At 45.5% G+C, this 19,852-nt stretch overlaps 1 protein-coding gene across 2 annotated transcripts; it reads right to left on the minus strand.

Moving 5' to 3' along the window:
- Positions 1-519: 519 nt before the first annotated feature.
- SSPN (sarcospan) lies at positions 520-19,568 on the minus strand. 2 transcript variants are annotated; one of them, XM_064420761.1, is made up of 3 exons: positions 19,056-19,568; positions 8,632-8,718; positions 520-3,791 (listed from the first exon to the last, which is right to left on the minus strand). In XM_064420761.1, exons 1-3 carry the CDS (start codon positions 19,371-19,373, stop codon positions 3,426-3,428), a joined length of 771 nt encoding a protein of 256 aa, XP_064276831.1. In that variant the 5' UTR covers positions 19,374-19,568; the 3' UTR covers positions 520-3,425. The 2 variants fall into 2 exon arrangements, with proteins under 2 accessions (XP_064276831.1, XP_064276832.1); XM_064420762.1 differs by lacking the exon at positions 19,056-19,568 and adding an exon at positions 18,350-18,379.
- Between the last annotated feature and the right edge of the window lie 284 nt (positions 19,569-19,852).

Below are 19,852 nucleotides of genomic sequence, written 5' to 3' on the forward strand. Positions count from 1 at the left end.
AAAATGGTCATGAGGTAGGTGTAAAGATGATTGATGCCATCTTTATAACCCCTTTACACTGGGAAAACAGTGTAAAGTGGCTAGGGTGCAAATGAGAATCACACCTGGGTTTGTGAGAGTAAATTACATAGGGGTCTTCACAAATTCTGTGTGTCCACACAGGATTAATCCTACCTCTTTCTGTGGAATTCACCTACAAGATAAATTTCCCAGGCTTATAAAAAAAATGTTTTCTTCTTCAACACCTCTGTCCTTTTCAAGACTTTTAGTCCCAGCTTTTCTCCTGGTGCAGTCCACATGGATCTGACACTGGGAAAAGGCTGGGAGATGTGTGGATATGCTGTGGTAGGTGAAAATCTTTTAATTAGTACCTTCCAAAATTCTTAATCCAAGCAAAATACACATTGTAAAACCATACCTGGGGGAAACCAGTTCCTAAACCTTCTGTGTCTGTTTCTCCACCTCTCCTGTTCTGATTTTATGCTCTTGAGATACATGAAAAGGAAACAAAGAAGTTCATTTTTGCTAGATCAAAATGCCCCATATTTATTCATTAGGCACATAAACCACCAACAGAATACATGATGAATATTGCTTTCTTCCAGAGCAAAGGGTTAAGCTGCATTGTGCTGATTAGCAAACCGAATTTGTGGCTGGAAGTGGAGGGTGAGCTGATATGGAGGTGCACAGCTTGTTAAGTGGAGCAGGCTCTGTTATCCAGACCTTCCTTCTCTTCCCTTCCCACATGCCGAAGGCATTTCCAGCAGCTCTGTGGTCATCCCCACTGTGTCTTCCATGCCCTAGAGCAGTCCCAGCAAATCTCAGCCCAGGGGTGAGCAGGCAGAGGCCAGGCACCGCCAGACCAGCCCCATCCCACAGCACTTGTGAGATGATAAGAGACTGAGAGTGAGAACTCGTGGGTGAGGCAGAGGTCAGAGGATCAAGGAGACAAAAGGCAGCTCTGGTGGAAACGCTGATGGGCCAGGGTGGAGTGCTGCACACCAAGCTATCCCCTGAGCAAAGGGATGTTTTGGATGGGTGGGGAGGAAGCATGCCCTGCTCTGCCAACACAGCCATCCTCTTGTTGTGCCAGCCATCATGCAGTGGTGAGGGTGGGGGGAGGCCCCAAAGCTCAGCTGTCATTCAGACTCCCTTTGATCCCTTTTATGCTCCTTGTTATCTTCTGTGTGGAGAGAGAATCCCACATTTTTGGCTGGAGGGAGGGACAGGTGCACCGAGGGCCGTGCAGGTGGGAGGAAGGTACATCCTCTGCCCTGAGCTCTCACAGAGAGCACGGCTGGAGGCGTGTTGGGATGGGGGACAAACCTGAGCACACCACAAGGTGAGAGGCACCCCTGTGTACCCATCTCCAGGCAGGATGGCCCTGCCACAGTTCTGTGAGCTCTGCTGGGAGCATGTTCCACCAGAGCCATGGGAGATGGGCTGGTTCCTGCCAGATCCATATGGATGGCCCCAAGGATGAGTCTGACACCACCAGCTCACCATCCCAGTCCTCCCCTGTCTCAGCTTGACCCAGCAGTGCCTGGCAGGCAGAATGAGGTCTTGGATGGGTGGTGACACAGGCACCCTTGCCAATGCGCCCTGCAGTCAGGCTTACGAGTGGTTGTTACTTTTAAGTGCAATAAAAAAGGTCATTTGGAAGCAGATCTCAAAACCTCTCATGTCCTGCAGCTCCTCGCTTTGTGGCTTGGCATAGAGCACCTTGGTGATGCTATGTCTGCTCCAGAGGAACTTTCCAAGACTAAAACTACAGCCAGCAGTGTTCTAGATAGGCCACAGGACACTTCACTACACTGTGATCTTCTGACCCTGGAGGCTTGATGGTCTAGCCCCTGCGTGATATGTGATCACCATATGGAAGACAGTTTTTTTGGTAGGATTAGAGTTCTTTAAACAGTTAGGTTTGTGCCAGTCTGGGTTTTTGACTTTTTGATGACTTTTTTTGCTGTAGAAAGTTGGCTGTTTTTTTTCTTTGAAGCCTTATATAAATTTCATTTTCTTCCTCCTAGCTAGTGATTATGGCACAATTTTTCTGGCATATGATTGCTCCACCTCAGAAACATCCTTATTCTGGCTGGGATCAGGAAATCCCTCGTCATGGCAGGGTGTGAGCACCAGCTGGCTTGCCCTTGCACAGATATGGATCAGGAAGCAGTGCCAAATGCTGCCAATTAGGAACTGCTCCTAAATTTAGCTGTCCCAGCTGTGCAAGTGGAAATGGCAGTTCAAGGGACAAACCAACGTATTTGTCTTGGTAGAAGGCTAATGAGATGTAAAGAACTTCTAGAGCTGCACTTTCAGGGTGAAAAAGCACTGCTTAAATACACTTTGTTTTTCCATCTTCATTAAGAAATCATTATTCTGTTGCCCTCATCATTATCAGAGATGTCTTTGGGAGACTGGCAGTCTCTTCTTGCTTTCCTCCCTCCACCCCATTTTAAAAACATTCATTGTTGCAGGGATGTATCTTTCAGGGCTGTTGGCCTAACTCCACTGCTGATGTGTAAGGCTGATTGTCTTCATAGGAGTTACGCCAAAAATGCATTTGGCCTTTTGTGCTTGAAGTATAATTGGTGGAACTGGCTAAAATCCGGGTTTGTCAGTCTGCAATTAGAGCAATATGGACATAGTTTTCAACATGACTACTGATTTAGGGTCCCTCTACTTTAGGAGTGCAACTTAAGGTTTCTTAAACTGATCTTTTCTCCCAAACATCAGAAATCTGCCTGGCATCTCAAGCAGGGTCCACCAAAGAACTTTCAGTGAACTCACTCATATTTGTTGTTTGTTAGTAATTGGGTTAGATAGCCTATATCATTATTCACTCTGAAAAGTTATATGTATATTTTATACGGCAGCCATCAATATATTTACTTTGGTGTTGATCTCAACCTGCACTGGAAGAGGTCTTGACCTCCCTCATCACCTGTCTGAAGGTTAAATTCCCATCAGGTTAGCATGGATTGCACCCAGAGCACCAAGATATGATATATTCCCGAAGCATGTTCCCACTGATATAATTAAGCAGTTTGGATCAGATCCTTATTTGGCAGAAATTGTCATAGGTTCTCTAAAGGTAAGAGCAAAATGGACCCTATTCTGTAATGGCTGTAGCCCTGCAGATAAGTTCCCAAAGATTTTATCCATGGCTATTAAAGATCCTCTGTGGGGAGCATTTGTACAGCTGCATCTTTAGGACTCTGTGACCTCTAGCTAATCTCACAAGAGGCCTTTTCTCAAGAGCAGCTGTATGAAATGCTCCCAAAATAATTGAAAAATAAATTCATTAAAGCTGAGTAAGCATTTTTACTCTTCAAACGCCTTCCAAGCATCCATCCCTCTGCTGCGCCTGTGGTGGCAGTTCCCATCCCTGGCCACAAGCCCCTGCCAACCCAGCCCAGACCCTACACTTGCTGCCCCTGGCCTTCAGCAGCCATGAGAGGCTGGAAGCGAACGCCCACATAGAAGACCTGGTACCGGTGCTTCCACACCATGAAGCACATCAGCAGGCACAGCAGGGCTGACACCAGGTTGAGAGCCATCTGCAGAAGGAGGTACAGGCTGAGCATTCTGGTCAGGCTGCCACAGTTGGCCGCATCCTGATATATGAAGGTACGGCCGAGGGGGTCTGCAGTGTCCAGTTTGCACTGGCAGGAATCCTGGATGGTGTCACAGGTGAACTTGGTCAGCTGCAAGTAGTGGTGTGCAGCAAAAGCCACTGCCAAAACACAGGCAACCAGAGCCAGGGCATTCAGGAGAAAATACAGCAGCTGAAAGAAAGGGGAAAAAAAGAGATAAACCCCTTTTGCCAGCTTCATAGAGATTGAGGAATTCACAAGGAATGCATACCCTCAATGTACTGTCTGGAGATTGGATGCTTCAACAACTGCAAGGCTCCGTGTGATGAGAAGTTCAGCAGATCATCTCAAGAACTTGAGAACTTGCCTTGCATGTTTTATATGAGCATTGCCTTGCAATTTGGAGTTCTGGGGAGAGCACCAAGGAACTGGTGTGCCTATACATCAAGAAGCTTTCTAGAGAGGGAGGGAGCATTTTCCTCTCCAGTCATACCTGCATTGACAGGAGTCATGGTCATCACCTGAGAAATATTAGTGCCTGGAAGCAGAGCTGAGCAGACTGAGCCTTGGGCTGCCATCTTACCCCATGCTGTGCTCACTCTAGGTGTTTTTGAGACTTTGCTCATGCACTATTCTTGGTTTGCATGTCTGAACCAATCTGATTTATACTTCCAAATCAGGCAGCGGGGTGGCTGATCTCCCACTTTAGGCCCTGTGGATGCAGCGAGCCTTTTGCTTCCCAAGTCCCACTGTAGAAAGGAAATGCACATCTCCACAAAAAAAGTGGAGTGTGCTATACTCAGTCTGCCTCCAAAACCTGTCCCATAAACATGGGGAAATCTTTCACAGGCATGAAAGGGCAGCAAGCACCTTTCTTTTCCCAGTGCTACAGAGTGAGAAGGATAAGGGTCTGCTCATCACCTCCACTGCTCCTCACAACAGTGGCAGCTTAAAAATAGTGTGGCTTTTATCAAGGCTAGCTCTGCAGAGTCCACCCCCACAAACACATGGAAACTGGCAGCAAGTCAGAGCCTTTGACACTCTGGGATTCACCTGAGAGCTTTGGATATCAGAACATTTGGACTTCCCTTTGCTTTTGATAGCTGGAATTGGCAGTTGCTGTACGGCATACAAAATATGTGTGAATGTATATTAATATCATGTTCTGTGTTTAGCCAAAATTGCATTTTTTGGTTCTGTTCAGCACTGTAGAAACATTTATTTTCCTTGGCATCTTATCTGTCAGACACATGCCATGGTTGGGAATCTGTTATTTTAAACAGCAGCTTCTCTCTCTCTTTCTCTCTCTTAATTCAATACTGCAAGGAAAATATCAATATAAAAGCTTTTTCTTTTTGACCTTGAAACTCCAACTATGTATGTCTTGATAAAAATCACACTCCTGGTATATTTGTCTTAGAACTGTGAATCAATTTTTTGTTTGGTTGCCAGCTTGAAAAAAATATTTGGTATTATCGCAGGTCCTGAAGCACTATGTACATTTTCCCCCTCATATCACCAAATTCTTACCTAAAGATCTTAGTTTCCAAGACTTGGCTGCTATTAAATTTAATTACTTCCTCTGGGGGTTAAACCAAGTGCAGCTTCAAAATGAGGGTGGCTCTTATTAAACGCAATTAATTTGCCCCCGCAACTTTCAAGGGAAGGGTCCATGGGAAAGGTGAAGCTGGAAAATGGGGCCACCTCCTCATATTAAGTGTACAGAAGATGGAATGCTGCTGACAGATGGACCCCCTTCAAACCAAGATGTAGTAATTCATAAGCCAATGGCATTGTTTTCAAAGATTGTGCAAATATGTTCAATGGGGAAAACAGAAAATGGACAAATGTTGGTTGTTCTGTGATATAGAAGTCCTGGTGGAAGTCCCTGGATTCAGCCCAGCAGAAGACAGAATCAGGCCTCCCTAACAGATGGAATACTAAGCCAAGACAGTACCATGTGCCTGATTCTCCCTTGGCAGGTATTTTATTTAGCTAACAACTTCTATCCAAAGTCAGGACACAACAGCCTAATCTATGCTCCAGGTACAGTGAGGGAGAATTTGTGTGTTGTGTTCCTAAAGGGAAGGAAATCTCAGAATGTGAATACACAGGCAGCTCTGATGATAATCCTTGGAGGCAAAGGGAGATGCATGGGGAACACAGGGCAATTTCCAAAAAGCTTATTATTCTCACTAGATGTTTGCAGAGGAGTCTCTCTGCAAGCTGCTGAAAATGAACACATTCCCAAATATCAAAGGTGAGCTAAATGCAAGCACTGCCTCTCAGGGAGCACAAGACTGTGAGGGCTGAGATTCCATCAGCAGATTAATCACATGCCAGACCTGGAGGCAACTTCAGCATCATAAATACAACTGTGTGGTGGGCTCTGCCCAGGAACCAGGACTTGCCACTGGAAAACTGTTTTTAAGCAGCTTCAGAGAGACAGGCACTGCAATTGCTGCTTAAATAGAAGGAAAAAAGAGAAGTGGGGAGAGACAGTGTACAGTGACCTCAGAGCATGGCAGCTCATCCTCCTTTATGTTCCTCATATGAGGAAGAGACATTTTAGCAATATTTACTGGCAATAGTTGTCCTCTGTGACTAAACTGAAATAAATAACAGGAAGGTGGATTAAGTTCCTCATGGAAAAGGCTGCTCATACTTATCAGAGGTGAAGGCAGAGGGGTTTGCAAAGGTGGATCAGGAGGCCGTTTTTGAGGGCAGTGGTAGCTCAGGCATGAGCCCCTGCAGGGAGCAGGAACTGTGGTGTGTCACGGCATGGCCTGGGTGTGCAGGAGCAGAGGGTGTCACTAACCCGGGGTTCAGGGAATGATCTGTCAAATGTCAGCACAGAGCCCAGAAAGTCCACAGGATGGCTCAAGATTTTCCTGTGTGGCACTCACTGGCTGTTGATGTCCTCCTGAAGGGCACAGCCATCCTCTCTTTGGGTGGCCTCCCTTTCTCAGGGACACATGGCATGCTGCAGGTACCCACAGCAATCTCCAGAAGGGACTTCTGCCGAAATCAGTTCTCACACCTCCTTCTTTAACAGGATCCAGGGTTCATGCAAGTGTGAAATGAAAGAAGCAGCTGCTGAGAGGGAGGAAGGCAGACAGGTCTCCACAGGTGTCCTCCTGTTTTCCACCCCGAGGGAGTCTCTCGCAGTGGTCAGAGAGTCACCTTGGGGGTTAACCAAATCCCCCAGGCCTCTGTGTGTGTGTGTGTGTGTGTGTGGTCCTTCTCTCACAGTGATTCTTGGGCTGTGCAAGGGAACTTGGGGTGCTTAATGCACTCCAGGGAATTTCAGACATGATTTTCCTGCAGGATGATGCTTGGCTGATGGGACTCAACTATCAGTGTGAGGGCAGGACCTGGGCCACACCCCGTAAGGATGGTCGGAGTGAACTGGGCTGAACCCAACTGCAGTGCTTGATGAAGCTCCAGGCCCTCAAGGAGAAAAGAACAACCCTCTGAACAATCTGTCTCATGACTGCAATCTTGCATCCTCAGCCTTGTCATAGCTAATGCTTGTTTTAAGTTCAGAGATAGCCTTTAACTGAAATTCAAAGATTTGAGAAGTGATACTGGAGATGTAGATGAGTCCTATGTGATCAAAGTCCTGGAGAAGAGTTTTAGCTCCTACTTTGTTAAAATAGGTGTGAGCCTTTCAGACAGAAGCCTTTTTTTTTTTTTTTGGTCCTGTTATTCCAAACTGTGGGATAGCAACTCCCAGCAGGGACATGGGACAGGAGAGGTGAACAGCCTGGGAATGATGAAGTTCTGGGGCATGCTGCAATAAGAAATGCTGAGAAGGGAGATTTTGGGCAGGAGGGTGCCTTGGGTAAGCAACAGTCCATGGGCTATTGACTGAACTAGTGAGATTTAAGCTCTAATTCTGCCAGGTGATGGCCCATTTTACATCACCTCGGGAGCAATTGCAAAATGTCTATTTTCCTATGGGGAACGATGTCTCACATTCCTTACCGTCTGGGTGGGTGGCAGAGACATCTGAGCTGCCCAGCCCAACATGCCGTTCCCAACAGCAGAGATGACTCCCTTCCTGCCTGGATGCCAAATTCAATTTAATGCTGCAGGGCAGACAGTAAAAAGTCTGGCGTGGCAGCCTCTGCCCAGCCCCATAACCTTCCTTGGGGGCGGAAAGGTTACAAGGGACAATGTAGATGCAGCCACGGGGCAGGCACAATTGTTCCTCTCCCCTTTTTTCTTTAAGTCCGGGAGAAATCTGAGAAAGACACGAAAGACACACCGGGGTCTAATTTCTAAGGGAGGATGGATGCCAGGGCTTGAAAAGCTGCTTCTTGCATTTTGTTTCCTTCTGCCTTTTTCCAGTTAATAATTGCTGTTATTTTGTGCTGCTTGTGTCAGTATTTTTCTTGGTTATTATGTGTCTGCAAAATATTAAGAGCCCTGAAAAATACAATAATAAGGAAAAATAGCCCAGGAAAAATGGTTTTAAAACCAAGTGTTCTCAGCCTTGCTCTTCTAGCTGCTCATCAGTGTCAGCAAAGCAGTTTTGGAGACAAAGGTAGGGTATGGTGCAGTTCCTACAATGCTTAGATGGGAATTTGCTTTGTGGAAGAATGCATGTCCCTGTGCTTTCTGAGTACTTTCCCATTAAATTTTAAACCTTGATTTAAGTGGACTCATTTTATGCCACCTTACTTCTTACCCTGCTCACTGTCTCCACTTAATCCACTTAAACTCTCTGAACACTTCCCAAATTATTCCAGCTTTGTCTATATTCCTAAAACATGGTGAATAAAATGGTATCTTGTTCTGATTTGAAATGTTATTAGAGTTTCCCCTTTATAGGATACAGTTTCTTAGTGTCTTCTTTGGCTGCCTGGAAAGTAACAGAAAACCATTCCTGCATTTCAGGTGCATTTTCACTTCTTTTCCTGTGGTCTTAAAAATATCCCCTGTATCAACTTTTTTGATTATATTTAATGACATAAGAAGCAAAAAAAAAAAAAAAAAAAAAAAAAAAGGTTAAAAAATGTTCAGGTACCTTCACTGTAAACTGGGCACATGTCTTCTCATCAGGTTGGTACGAGATACAAACCATAAAAAATCCCACTAAGGCCACCACACAGATCTGCAAGGGAAGAGATGTAAAATGTGTCAAGGTTAACAAAACCCTACAAACCAAAATTCTTTACCCCCCTGCAAGCCAAGATACCTTTCTGTGTTTGCAGAACCATAATTCAAGAAGCAGTGTGGAAGCAGTCATCAAAGACACAGCACAGCAACAGCCTCCAGGATGTGTCAAGTTTTTTTGCCCACACAACCATCAAAAAAGAGAAGAAGGTTTCTGAAGCTGGGCTTACAAGCCCAAAGAGTACCATCCTGTGTAGCTCTGGGTGCTGACAGGGTTTTTATGTCATCCATGCAAGTTTTAAATTATTAAACCATGGCTGCCACTGGGTAAAAAGCAGCAGAGTTTATTGCAGAGGCTTTCACCCACTTTTGGAGTGGACACCTTACTAAACAAGATATCCATCTCCCCTGCAATCTGAAACTATGTTTTAGCCCTGTGGCAGTAATTGCTGAAGGTTAAAAGTAATGGAAAAATATTTGCACACTTGTTTATTAATTTAGCTGTATTAATTATTATTTCTGGATTTATCTGCAGAAGCAGGTACAGCTTGGCATTTTCCAGGTAAGAAGGAAAGATCCTCCTCTGAGGAACTAGCTCAATTAATGTGATTTGGGGTTTTTTTGTTTAGAAAACACAGTGTGTCACCATACAGTGCTAAGCACTCCAGTCAAGTGCCCTCCTCTCCCACTTTTTGGAGGATCAGTGAGCAAACCTCACAGGAGGACTTAGGAGCAGCAAACTTCTGCTTTTTGGCAGTTCATCCCCTGGATGGAGGAGTTGGGTACCCAGGCACCAGGTGAGGGCTCCCTGTGGGGCTGGATCTGGGCATGAAAGAGACTGTTGGCAGCTGGAGCTGTGTTTGGAGGAATCTGTGCATGTTTGAGCTGCCTTGGAAAAACAGGTGAGTTGATGGCATGCATGTGTTTTTAAATGACCCTTCAAATCACACCTTTAAAAGCCATTTTAGGTGTGCTGAGCATCAGTGGAGACTTTGGATGAGATCAGGCACTGTCCTTTCAGAGATCCTCTCTACACACAGGGCCAGGAGCAAGTCTTCACCTCCCTGCTAGGACTATCTTGGTTATAGATGACAGCTGTTAAATTCTCAGTGACTGCAGCAAGATTCTATTTTTTTTTCACCCTCTCCATTTTACTTCTGAAAGAAGTACTTTACTTTGGAAGAGTTGTCATTAATTTGAAGTTCTCTGCTTTCCCATAGCAGTGGGATTTGCCCTCTTTGGCCAGTGCCATGTGTGAGATGCCTTTGCCAAGGTGGGGCCATGTCATGGAGATGCCTGCAGGAGTGTGGGGCTCCATCACAGCCCCATCCCCACCTGCATGCTTACATCCAGATTTCCGGCTCCATAGGAAGCTTGTCCTGCAGTGAAAAATGCCCAGCTGTCCTTTTGGACAGTGATGGATAAACATGTTCCTTTATGATCTGTTGCAGAAAGTATCCAACTTTTTGCATCTGCATTGTTGGTGCAAGGCCCGAGGCAGCAGCCCTGCAAAGGAGAAGTACCTCCCAATACACACAGAGCCAGGTTCCCTCAAGAACCTGGGCAATTAGTAACACTTTTCCCCATGAAGTTTTATTTCATGTCATTTCAGGGGACATGAATAGGAAATATTGCCCCAGAACATGTCTAAAGAATGCGTCAGTATTATTTACTCCTTTCCATGTCATGTGTATTTATATTCTGATCCTGTGACTTACACAGAGCCTCCAATTTATTTGTTTATTTCTTTTTATTGTTGGCAGCCATAGCTGGCAGGGTTGTCTGGGGAAAAAGCAACCTTTCTTGTCAAAGGTCCTTCAGTGCTGCGTTTTTTTTGCCCTGTAGTGCTTCTGTGTGACTGAACCATGTTTTATTTCTCAGGATTAATCGCCTTTGTCCTTGGCCCCTTGCACCATATATTAGTCTTTTAATTCAATTAACATGCCCATAAAACTTAAATCACAAGAAATCCTACTGCTGATAATATCCAAATGATAAACTCCCCCAGCTGGACCTAAGTATTGTCAGGATCTGGTGCTGAAGGATCCTGTTATGAGCAATAAATCAAATTTGCTTAGCTTCAGCTACACGAGTGGGCATTTACACTTGCATGGACCAAGAGCCAGATTTGCCTCCAGGTGACTGCCATGAGATATCATGGGTCTGTTCCCACTCCCTCCTTCCCCTTCCATTTAACCACAGAGGGCTGACAGAGCTGCATTCATTTCTGAAGGGAAGAGACCAATGCTAGAATTTTCTCTCTGCCATCAAGTGCCTCAGACAAGTTTTGCAAAACTCCTGCTGGCTTCACACTTGGCAGGATCAGACCTCCCTCTTCAGAAAACTTTCCATACAAAGGGCTATCACTTAAAAGCATCTCCCTTCCTGTACACGCTTTCTAAAGGTCCTCTGGGATTTAAATAATATACTCAGGGACAAGCGAAGAGGAACATTTGTAGAAAGGTATCTATAAAAGATTACACTGGGTCAGGATTCTGGCAAGTCTTGGCCAGGATATTTCAGAAAGTTTAAGCATTTCTCTTACAAGAATACAGTACAATTTTTAATTTTTTTTTAAACCAGAGATCTGTGTTTTTCTAAATGGCAGTACAAAATAACATGGCTGAGAATTATGACCCACATATGTTTAACATTTCAGCTCTTTAAAGGTAAATTCACTCCTTGGAGGAAACCAAAGCATGGAACATTTATATAGCTAACAGCTCTATGCTGCTATTTTATACATTATTAATAGATCAGCTTTGAATTACACCTGTGAAGTGTAACAGAATAACTATAAAAATCCACTGGTAAGTATTTTTTAGGAGCCTCTAAGTAACTATAACAGCTGCAGGTGTGTTACAGGCGCTGTTGATGCTGATTGTTAAGCAGCATTAGGTAATCCCACATCCTGGTGCTGCAACAGCCACTGCCACATCCCAGTGTGAAGCACACATTTCCCATGCCTTATTGACTGAGCACACAACATAAAATGCAATTTAACCCACTTCAGCACGTGCTTGCCACCAATCGATGTGCATTTGCTACACAAATAAAATAGATTCTCTGAGACCTGCAGGATGGCGCTTAATTAGATCAGCTCTGGTCAACTGTTACCCAGAAATCCAGGAATTTGCATTTCTGTGCATATTTCAACTCAAGTTTATTTCAAGATCTTACTTCAAAATTTCCATATGGACTAACACATCCCTTGCTGAATAGGTAGTGACGTGAAAGGTTATCCAAGGGAAGAATTTAATTTTGGAAAGCACTGCCTAGAAAAAGACCCAAATGTGATACAGAAGTATTTAGGAAAGGTAAAGATTTCATTTTGCTTAAGGCACACCCTGTGAAATCCTTCCAGTTCACAACCCAGGAGACAACTATTACTAACACTGGCTGAAGAACTTAAATATTTAGGCTTACAAAATTTTTAATAATATTTCTTTTTGGGGGGAAGAAGTAGACATTCATCCCATTGGACAGGAACACCTCAGGGCTGAAAAGTGACTTAAGAATTGTTGGGTTTTTAAGCCACAATCAAAATAGGAGGAGAAATTTTTCAGCTTGCTCCCACCCCAAAGAGGGCAGGAACCAGGAGGGTTGGAAACATCCACCAAGAAATGAAGGCAGGAGACAAAAATCTGGCTCTAAGGAGCATCTTGGGTCTGTGCCACATCACAAAGCAAATGCTGCAAACACTCACAAAGACACAGTATAGCTCTTTATGTGGGGGCTTCGTTAGCGAAAACCTCCTGCCACCATTTTTAAGGGCAGAAAGCAAACACACTGCAGGACAAAACCTCTCCCAGGTACACCTTGCAATGCCACACAACACTGCTGAGACCCACAGGAAGACTCTTTCTATTTAATGAGAATGTAAATTCAAACTTCAGGAGGAAAATGACTGTTAATAGAATTAGGAAGACAGCTCCATTATGGAGAACTTATTTTGTAGTTGCTCACTTGGAGACATTGGGGGTCTTTCTGTTTTTAGGGACACAGGTAAAGAGTGATCTCCTGCAGCTGTCTCTGGAGTTTCTGGCTCTCCCTCACAGGTGATACTTGGCTGATGGTTCTCCCACCTTATCAGATATGGCAAGGCTTAGCTTCTGTCTACACCTTTGGAGAAACTGCTTTATCCACCAAATCTAACACTCCCACTGGACACAGATTTTGATGCAGGAAAGAGCTTGTCCTTGTTGGTTTTGCCATTATAAACCTGGATCACCTCTGGTGCCAGACATCTCTACAGGCTGCTGCCAACAGCAGTACTGAAGTTTATTGGCTTTATGAGGTTTGAGGAAGCTGTGATGGAAGTGGTGCTGCAGGCAGCTTTCACTGCCAGCTTTCATCAGCCTCAGGTCAGCCTTGGTCTCACTGTCATGTGTGAAAGAAGCCAGTCTGCAGCACAGAGGTACTGTGCCCACATTTTTTTTTTACCCCTTACAGATTTCTTGTTAAATGTAAGGACAATTTAGTTGCATATAAGTTACTACCAGAAATAATGGCAACAACAACAACAACAACAACAACAATAATAATAATTGTTATTATTATAACAATAAAAATTACAAACGTATATTATGGTTGCAAGCAAAGGCCATCATCATCATTTAGGAAATCATTCTTTTAACAGCCATAAACCCCACAATAACTGCCCATCCCTGCCCCACCTACAGAATAAAATAATGATGTCTTTACTACTGGTCTCTTCAAGCCATGCAATAACACTCCCTGGCAGATCCACAACTTTCTCTTAATCCTGTAAAGTCATCAAAATCCTGCAAGAGCATCCACAATCAAATGAAATGATATTTTTTCCCATAATAATCTTTGCTGTTTAGGTCAGTTGCTTGCCACTTGTGTTAAGGTAAGATTTCATTCCCCCAAAGGCTACAATCGCTTACACAGCCAGGAGCTGCAGCAGGAGTCCATTGCTGCTGTTAAACCAAAAGTACAGTCCTGGCTGAACAAACACCTGAGGGATCAAAAAAATAAAATAAAATGAAGAGTTCACAGAACCAGCAGTGATTTTCAGCCTGAGAAGTGCAGCATGGCTGAGAGTACTCGTGAAAAGTATTTGTGGTTTGGGGTGTGTCTGTGATGGTGAAAGCCACCATCTCCATAGTCATGAGGCTACCTGGGCTGGTGAAACCTGTTTGATATCCCCTCTCCAAATTTTAACCAGGCTTTTTGCACAAATTCCAGCCAGGAATTCTGCAGTCAAACTGCTAAGCCACAGATGGGTCCAGGATTAGACCAGCCCTGGTCAGGTATCAGACACACCTCAGGTGTGCAGTTACCTTCTCAAACCATTCCTTCCGAGTGTTTGAACATTTCTCCCTATCGAAGTTTTCCACTCCACACCTGAGCAAAACAAAAGTGTGAATTTCAGTGAATCAATGCATGGTCACTCTTGGAAAAGGATGAGATTTCATGCCAGAGGGTTCTGAAGAGTCCTGCTCTGGTGCTACACATGGCTCTAAACAAGCACTGGCCTCTTCTTCAAGGCAGTCCTCCCTTAAACCTTTTGATGTTTTCCCATGGCTAACTGAAGCTAGCCTGTACCAAAAAAATATGGATGCCTGCAGCACTTTTTGATGACACCAGGTTTTAAGAGTCACCTTCTATTTGAAATATTAAAAATTGTTTCCCCAAAAACAAGCAAAAGTTTATAGAGACAAAAACATTTCTGATTCCAGGTAAATGAAGGTCGATTAAGCTGCTTTATCAGTTAAAAATCTGCCTGCCTTTTGCACCACACAGCCCCATATCAGCCTCACCTCCACAAGGGCAGAGAAGCCAATGCTTGAGCACTGATGCCAAAAAGCCACAAGCCACAGCCACCCTTGAGCAATGCTCAGGGACCCTCTGTCCTGGGGAACACCTGGGGAGATGGAGAAGGGCTGGAGCAGGGAGAAGTATCAGAGCTTCTGGGCTGGGGTCTTAGCTCATGGCAGATCTTTTGGGATGCTTTTTGCAATAAAAGTGACAGCTGGAGCCATGGTTGCTGCCTTGAGCAGCTTGTGAATCAGATTTTTTAAAATGCTTTTAAGAGTCCTAATTTTATGAACATCTATATGTATACATTTAAAATAACTTCCTGACAGAAATAATAAACACCCTGGATAATCATTTCTGATAAGCACTTCTGTAATTTTCTTAACTCCCTGAGTCTGCAAAACACGGCTGAAAAGGGAGCTTGCCCATGAAAACTCTGATACTCTCCATTTTTGATCACAGTGGAAAGAATCTAAAGTATGTTTTTCAAGGGGAAATACATTGTTACTTCTTCTGGGTGTCAAAAGGCCACAAGCTAATGAAAAAGAATGAAAAGGATACCATTAATGTCTACTGTCTCTGCAACACTTTTCATCCCAGGATCTCAAGGGATGACGGATGGCCACTATTAACCCCACTTTGCAGGGGAAATAACAAAGTCTTAGCAAGGTTAAGTAACTTGCCCAAAGCTATGCACCAAGCCAGTGGCAAGGCACAGGAAAAAATAAAGCCCTGCACTCATGAGTGGGTTTGTGAAGTTTGTCCAAGCTCCTGCAAAGCAGCAAGAATAAAGAGACTGTCAGGGAGTCCAGCCTGCAGTTCGGGGAGCTGGGAGGTCTCATGGGCACCTTCAGTGTAATTGGTTCCAGGCAAGTGAAACAAATGCTACCTTCACCACTTTTACTGCATCTATCTGCCTGTCCTTAGCAATGGGGAGAGGCTTTTTATAGGGAATAGGTTACTGAAGCTAAAGCAGAAGTAAATCCTGAAGGCTTCATAGTTTCTGTCCATAAAATTGTCTTTTGGTTTCTGACTCATGGTCCATACATTTTTGGACTAAATTTATTTTGATTTTAAGTGGGTTTTAGCTGCTTTTCATGGTGAAATGCTCTTGGTGCAACACAAGTTGCATAATTTCCTTCTGCAGAGGCTCAGAAGGGAAGGGCCGATGCTCTGGGGAGGGAGCCCTGCAGCTTGGAGCCCTCCTCCACTCCCTGTCAGAGCATCACTGGCCACATTTATTCCCAGGATGGTGAACCCAATCCCTGGCCTGCTCCAGCCTCACAAACCTACAGTCAGGTTTTGAATGCATTTGATGCTGAATTCTTAAATGGGAATTCTGAATTCCCATTTAATTCAGACTGCCTTGCCTGGTTTTCCTCACTAGCATTTTTCACTGGCTCCTCTGAAAACAGTTCCTTTCCATTCATGGTAAGGCACTGAAGCACTTGATTTTCAGCAAGGAATGGTGTTACCATTTTGTCATTAATAAAGAAGAAAAAAACCAGTTTTCAATCAATCAATGAGTCAATCAATCAATCAACCAGGTTCTATTCAACACATTAGCAATTTTCCTTCATTTTTCTGTCATCCTGCATTAACAGCCATGGGGTCAAATCCAGCCTGGTGTAATTCCAAAGGAGTAACACCAGGAATGAGCTTCACTCATTATATCTAATGTTGCTAAAAAGGTCTCGATAATAGATTTTTTAAGTTCTTGATTCAGTTCAGAATCAAGTTCAGAATACTAATCAAGTCCTTTAAAAAGAGTACTTGAGTGGGATGCTACTAAAACAAATATGCTCTGGTATTTTACACCACATCTTTCTGTCCTGTTGCTCATTTCTGTGTGAATATACAAGTTTTAGGAAGTTGCTTTCTGCCATGAGGTTTATTCTCGAGCAGCACATGGGTCATCCATCCCCTATCTAACAACTTCCATGCAGCCCAAAAACCAGTCCACAGGACATCCAGCCACATGCAGCTCCTAGCCAAGGACTCTCCTTTGTGGACCAGTTTTCCCCAGCTCTCCAGAGGCCAGTCCTCAGTACAGTCCCCCACCACAGCTCAACAGCAGCACTCTGTGACTGCACACCTGGAATTTCCAGCCCAGCAGCTTCTGGCTATCTCCACCTGATGTCCCAGTGGGCACCAAGTCCCTCCATGGAGACACCACAGCACAGGAACAAAGTAGATGCAGCACGCTGTGGCACCTGCTGCATTTTGCCCCTCAGATGTGCTTTGCACTGGTCCCTTGGTACCACAGCCAGTGCTCCACACAGGCTCTGCTACTGGGAGGTGTGGGCTTGCTCCACCTCCTCATCCTCTCCTTTCTAGCACCAGTTTCCTTTTCACTTCCCTCTGACATGGTGGCAGATCCCTCCTTCCCTTCTGCTTTGGGCTAAGGATACAGGAGAGCAGCATGGTTGCCCAGGAGCCTGCCTGGCCATATGCCCCGGTAGACAGTCCCTGTCATCACCTGGAGGGTAAACAGAGGGGCACCAAAAGCCAATTTTAGCCGCAGATGAATCAAACCATGCTGGAGTGTGCTGGTGACTCAACATCTCACCAGAGTCCCCAAGTAAGCATCACGATCTGACTCAGAACCTAGGTGCAGTCACCCTTCCCCATGGGGCTGCCCACAGCCTGCACTGCTCCTCCCATTAGCCAGGGCACCCCGCAACATGAACCAAAACTCTCAGAGTCCCAAGACATGTTTCCCCAGGAAATATTTCCCCAGGGATTACCCTGGCTGGTGAGTGCAGAGCATGGTCACCAGCCACAGCTGAAAGCTGAGGCTTGCTCTGAGTCAGGAATTAGCTCAGGAACACACAAGGAGAATTATTCCTGATTTTCAGGGGGAGCTCTGAAAGTACTGAGCTTGGCCTTGTGTGGGCATCTAAATGTCACTACTGCTAGCAGCTGCTGCTAAAAACAACAGGGGTTAGAGCTCTGTTTTCAGAAAGCAGTGACTTTGGTGGGGTTTCAGGCCTCCCCAAGGGAGGCCAGCCATTTGTGGATGTCTCAGATGAATGCTGCTGGGGCACTGATGACATTCACACAGGCCAGGGGCTGCTTCATGGCTTTTCTCATATCCCTGGCTGTACATTAGTTCAGTCCAGCTTACTCTTTCCCCATCTTTTCCTAGTGAAAAAGCTATTTCAAACCTGTTATTGCAACAGTGCTGTCTGGAAAATACATAATCTGACCTCCAGAATCCTCAAAATAAACATGAGGAGTGAACATGCCACATTTTATCATCTGTATTCCCTCTGGCTTGTAACAGTCAAAACTTCCCAGGAAGAAATTCCTCTTCCAAGCAAGGGCAAGCTCTTGCTCCACAAAACACCACTAAATTCTTGGATACCTCTTCAGTCAGAAGAGAAACATGAAGAGATGAGTCAGAGGAGCTCTTCCTCTGGGAGCTCAGGCCCTGCTCCTTCCACCCTCTGAGGGGACACCCAGCAGGATTAACACAGCAAATCCCATCCAGTTCAGATGCTCAGATAATCTTTTAAAAATTAATTACATTTACAGAAGACGCTCCCATAGCTCTTCAGTGTTTCAAGAAATCTTTTCTCCAAGTACCTAAACACAAATTTATTTGCTGGGAATTCTTACAATCTGACAACACCCAGGACTGTGCTAACACATCAGGGCATATTTTCAGGACATATTTTCCTGAAACCTGTTGCCTAGGGAAGAAACCTGCATGCTTAATTATATCCATGGCTTATCCCAGGCTCATAATCACTGACCCTGTCCCTCCACAGGCAAACCTCACATCCCCAAGCCCACAGCCAGCAGAGTAACACCATGGATGGCACCACACACCCTCTCCCTACCTCTGCAGGGGTGGCTGCTGCTGGGGAACCACCAAGGCTTCCCCAGCAGGGATGCCTCTGATTTAGACCCAGCAGAACACTGCCCTCTGCCCAGTCCTCCCAGCCCACGCAGTGAGGCTGGTGTGTCACTCTAAACTTGACTTGGCAGGAGCCACCAGCAGGCCCTGTGAAGGGCTCCCTGTCCCTGCCACGTCTGCCAATGCTATCCCCTTCCCCATGGCCACATGCAGTCAGGAGCAACAGTGGGAAGAGGGTTAAATCCCAGCTCTGGAGACAGACATTGCTCTTCTCACCCAGCTAAAAGTTGAGACTTTACAGAGTTATGCTCTCACTTCCAAAACCTGATGGCTATGATTTGGTGGGCAAAGAGGGTAGGCAGCATAAGAAATTAACTTTTTTTTTCCAGCATCCCCAGGCAGGAGTTCACTGCAAAGCACAAGCTAATACATACATCCAGTGAACAGCAACCCTGTATTTTATTTCAGGTCTGTTGGGTACTGCAGGGAAGAATACGAAAGGCTGTGTTACTCTGCAGGAGCTGTCTTCCTTGGGAATGTACAGCCAGACACTTAATCCCGGGAATATTTATAGTTAGCATAACTCAAATGGTGTTGTGCATGCAGTTGGTTAGTCTAAAGTGGAGCGTCATGCAACTTGCATTAATGCTGGCAAAGGCACTTAATGGAGAAAGAGACTTTATGCTTACAATTATCCCAGCCCAATATGGAGTGTCTCTGACTGGCAGAGAGGAACTGATGCCTGCCATGAGGAAGCCCAGCACTGTTACAGAGGTGCCTAACGCCAGCTGCAGCAACGCAAACAGCAGCGGGAAACGGCAACCACAACAAGTGTGGGATTCCTCCTCCTGGCCAGTTTTGGGATCCCCCTTGGCTTTCTTCTGCTTCTTCTTCATCTCGGACTCCTGCGTCGAGCCGGTGCTTTTCTCCCCTCCGGGTGCCTTCCCTGCCTGTTTCTGGGTATTCGGGGACGTGCCGTGGCGGGCTTTCTTCTCCTCCTTTCCCATGCTGGCGGGCTTTGGGCTTTCACGAGTGCGTGCGCCGATGGGGGTGTTAGTTTTCTGCCCCCCAAAGCTTCGCTTTGTGCCGGCTGAGTTGTTCCTGGTATTTGAATCAAGGAGGCTGAACAAATATGGAAAACATTTGGAAGCAGATTGTCAGAGCTTCGAAATGCCACATATAGCCCTGAGAATGGGGGGATGCAAGGGGGGTAGCGCACTGCCAACGTGCAGGCGCCGGCTGTGCGCGCACCGGGCTGGGCGTGCGCGCTCACACGGCTCCGCAGGTGTGAGCGCATCTTTGGTGCTTGGGGACGCACGGGCAAACAGCAGGGCAGGAATTCCGCACCGCCGGCTGGTGAACAGCAGGGAAATGGGCCTTGCCAGGGAGCCGGGAACACTGCAGTGCCGGTGCAGGGAGCAGGCAGGAAGGAGCTCATGGCACTGTGGCTCCGCTGGGGGTTACCGGCAGGCAGAGCGTGGCTGGG

This window comes from Passer domesticus, chromosome 5 (genome assembly GCF_036417665.1).
Source record: "Passer domesticus isolate bPasDom1 chromosome 5, bPasDom1.hap1, whole genome shotgun sequence".
NCBI classification, from domain to species: Eukaryota; Metazoa; Chordata; class Aves; order Passeriformes; family Passeridae; genus Passer; species Passer domesticus.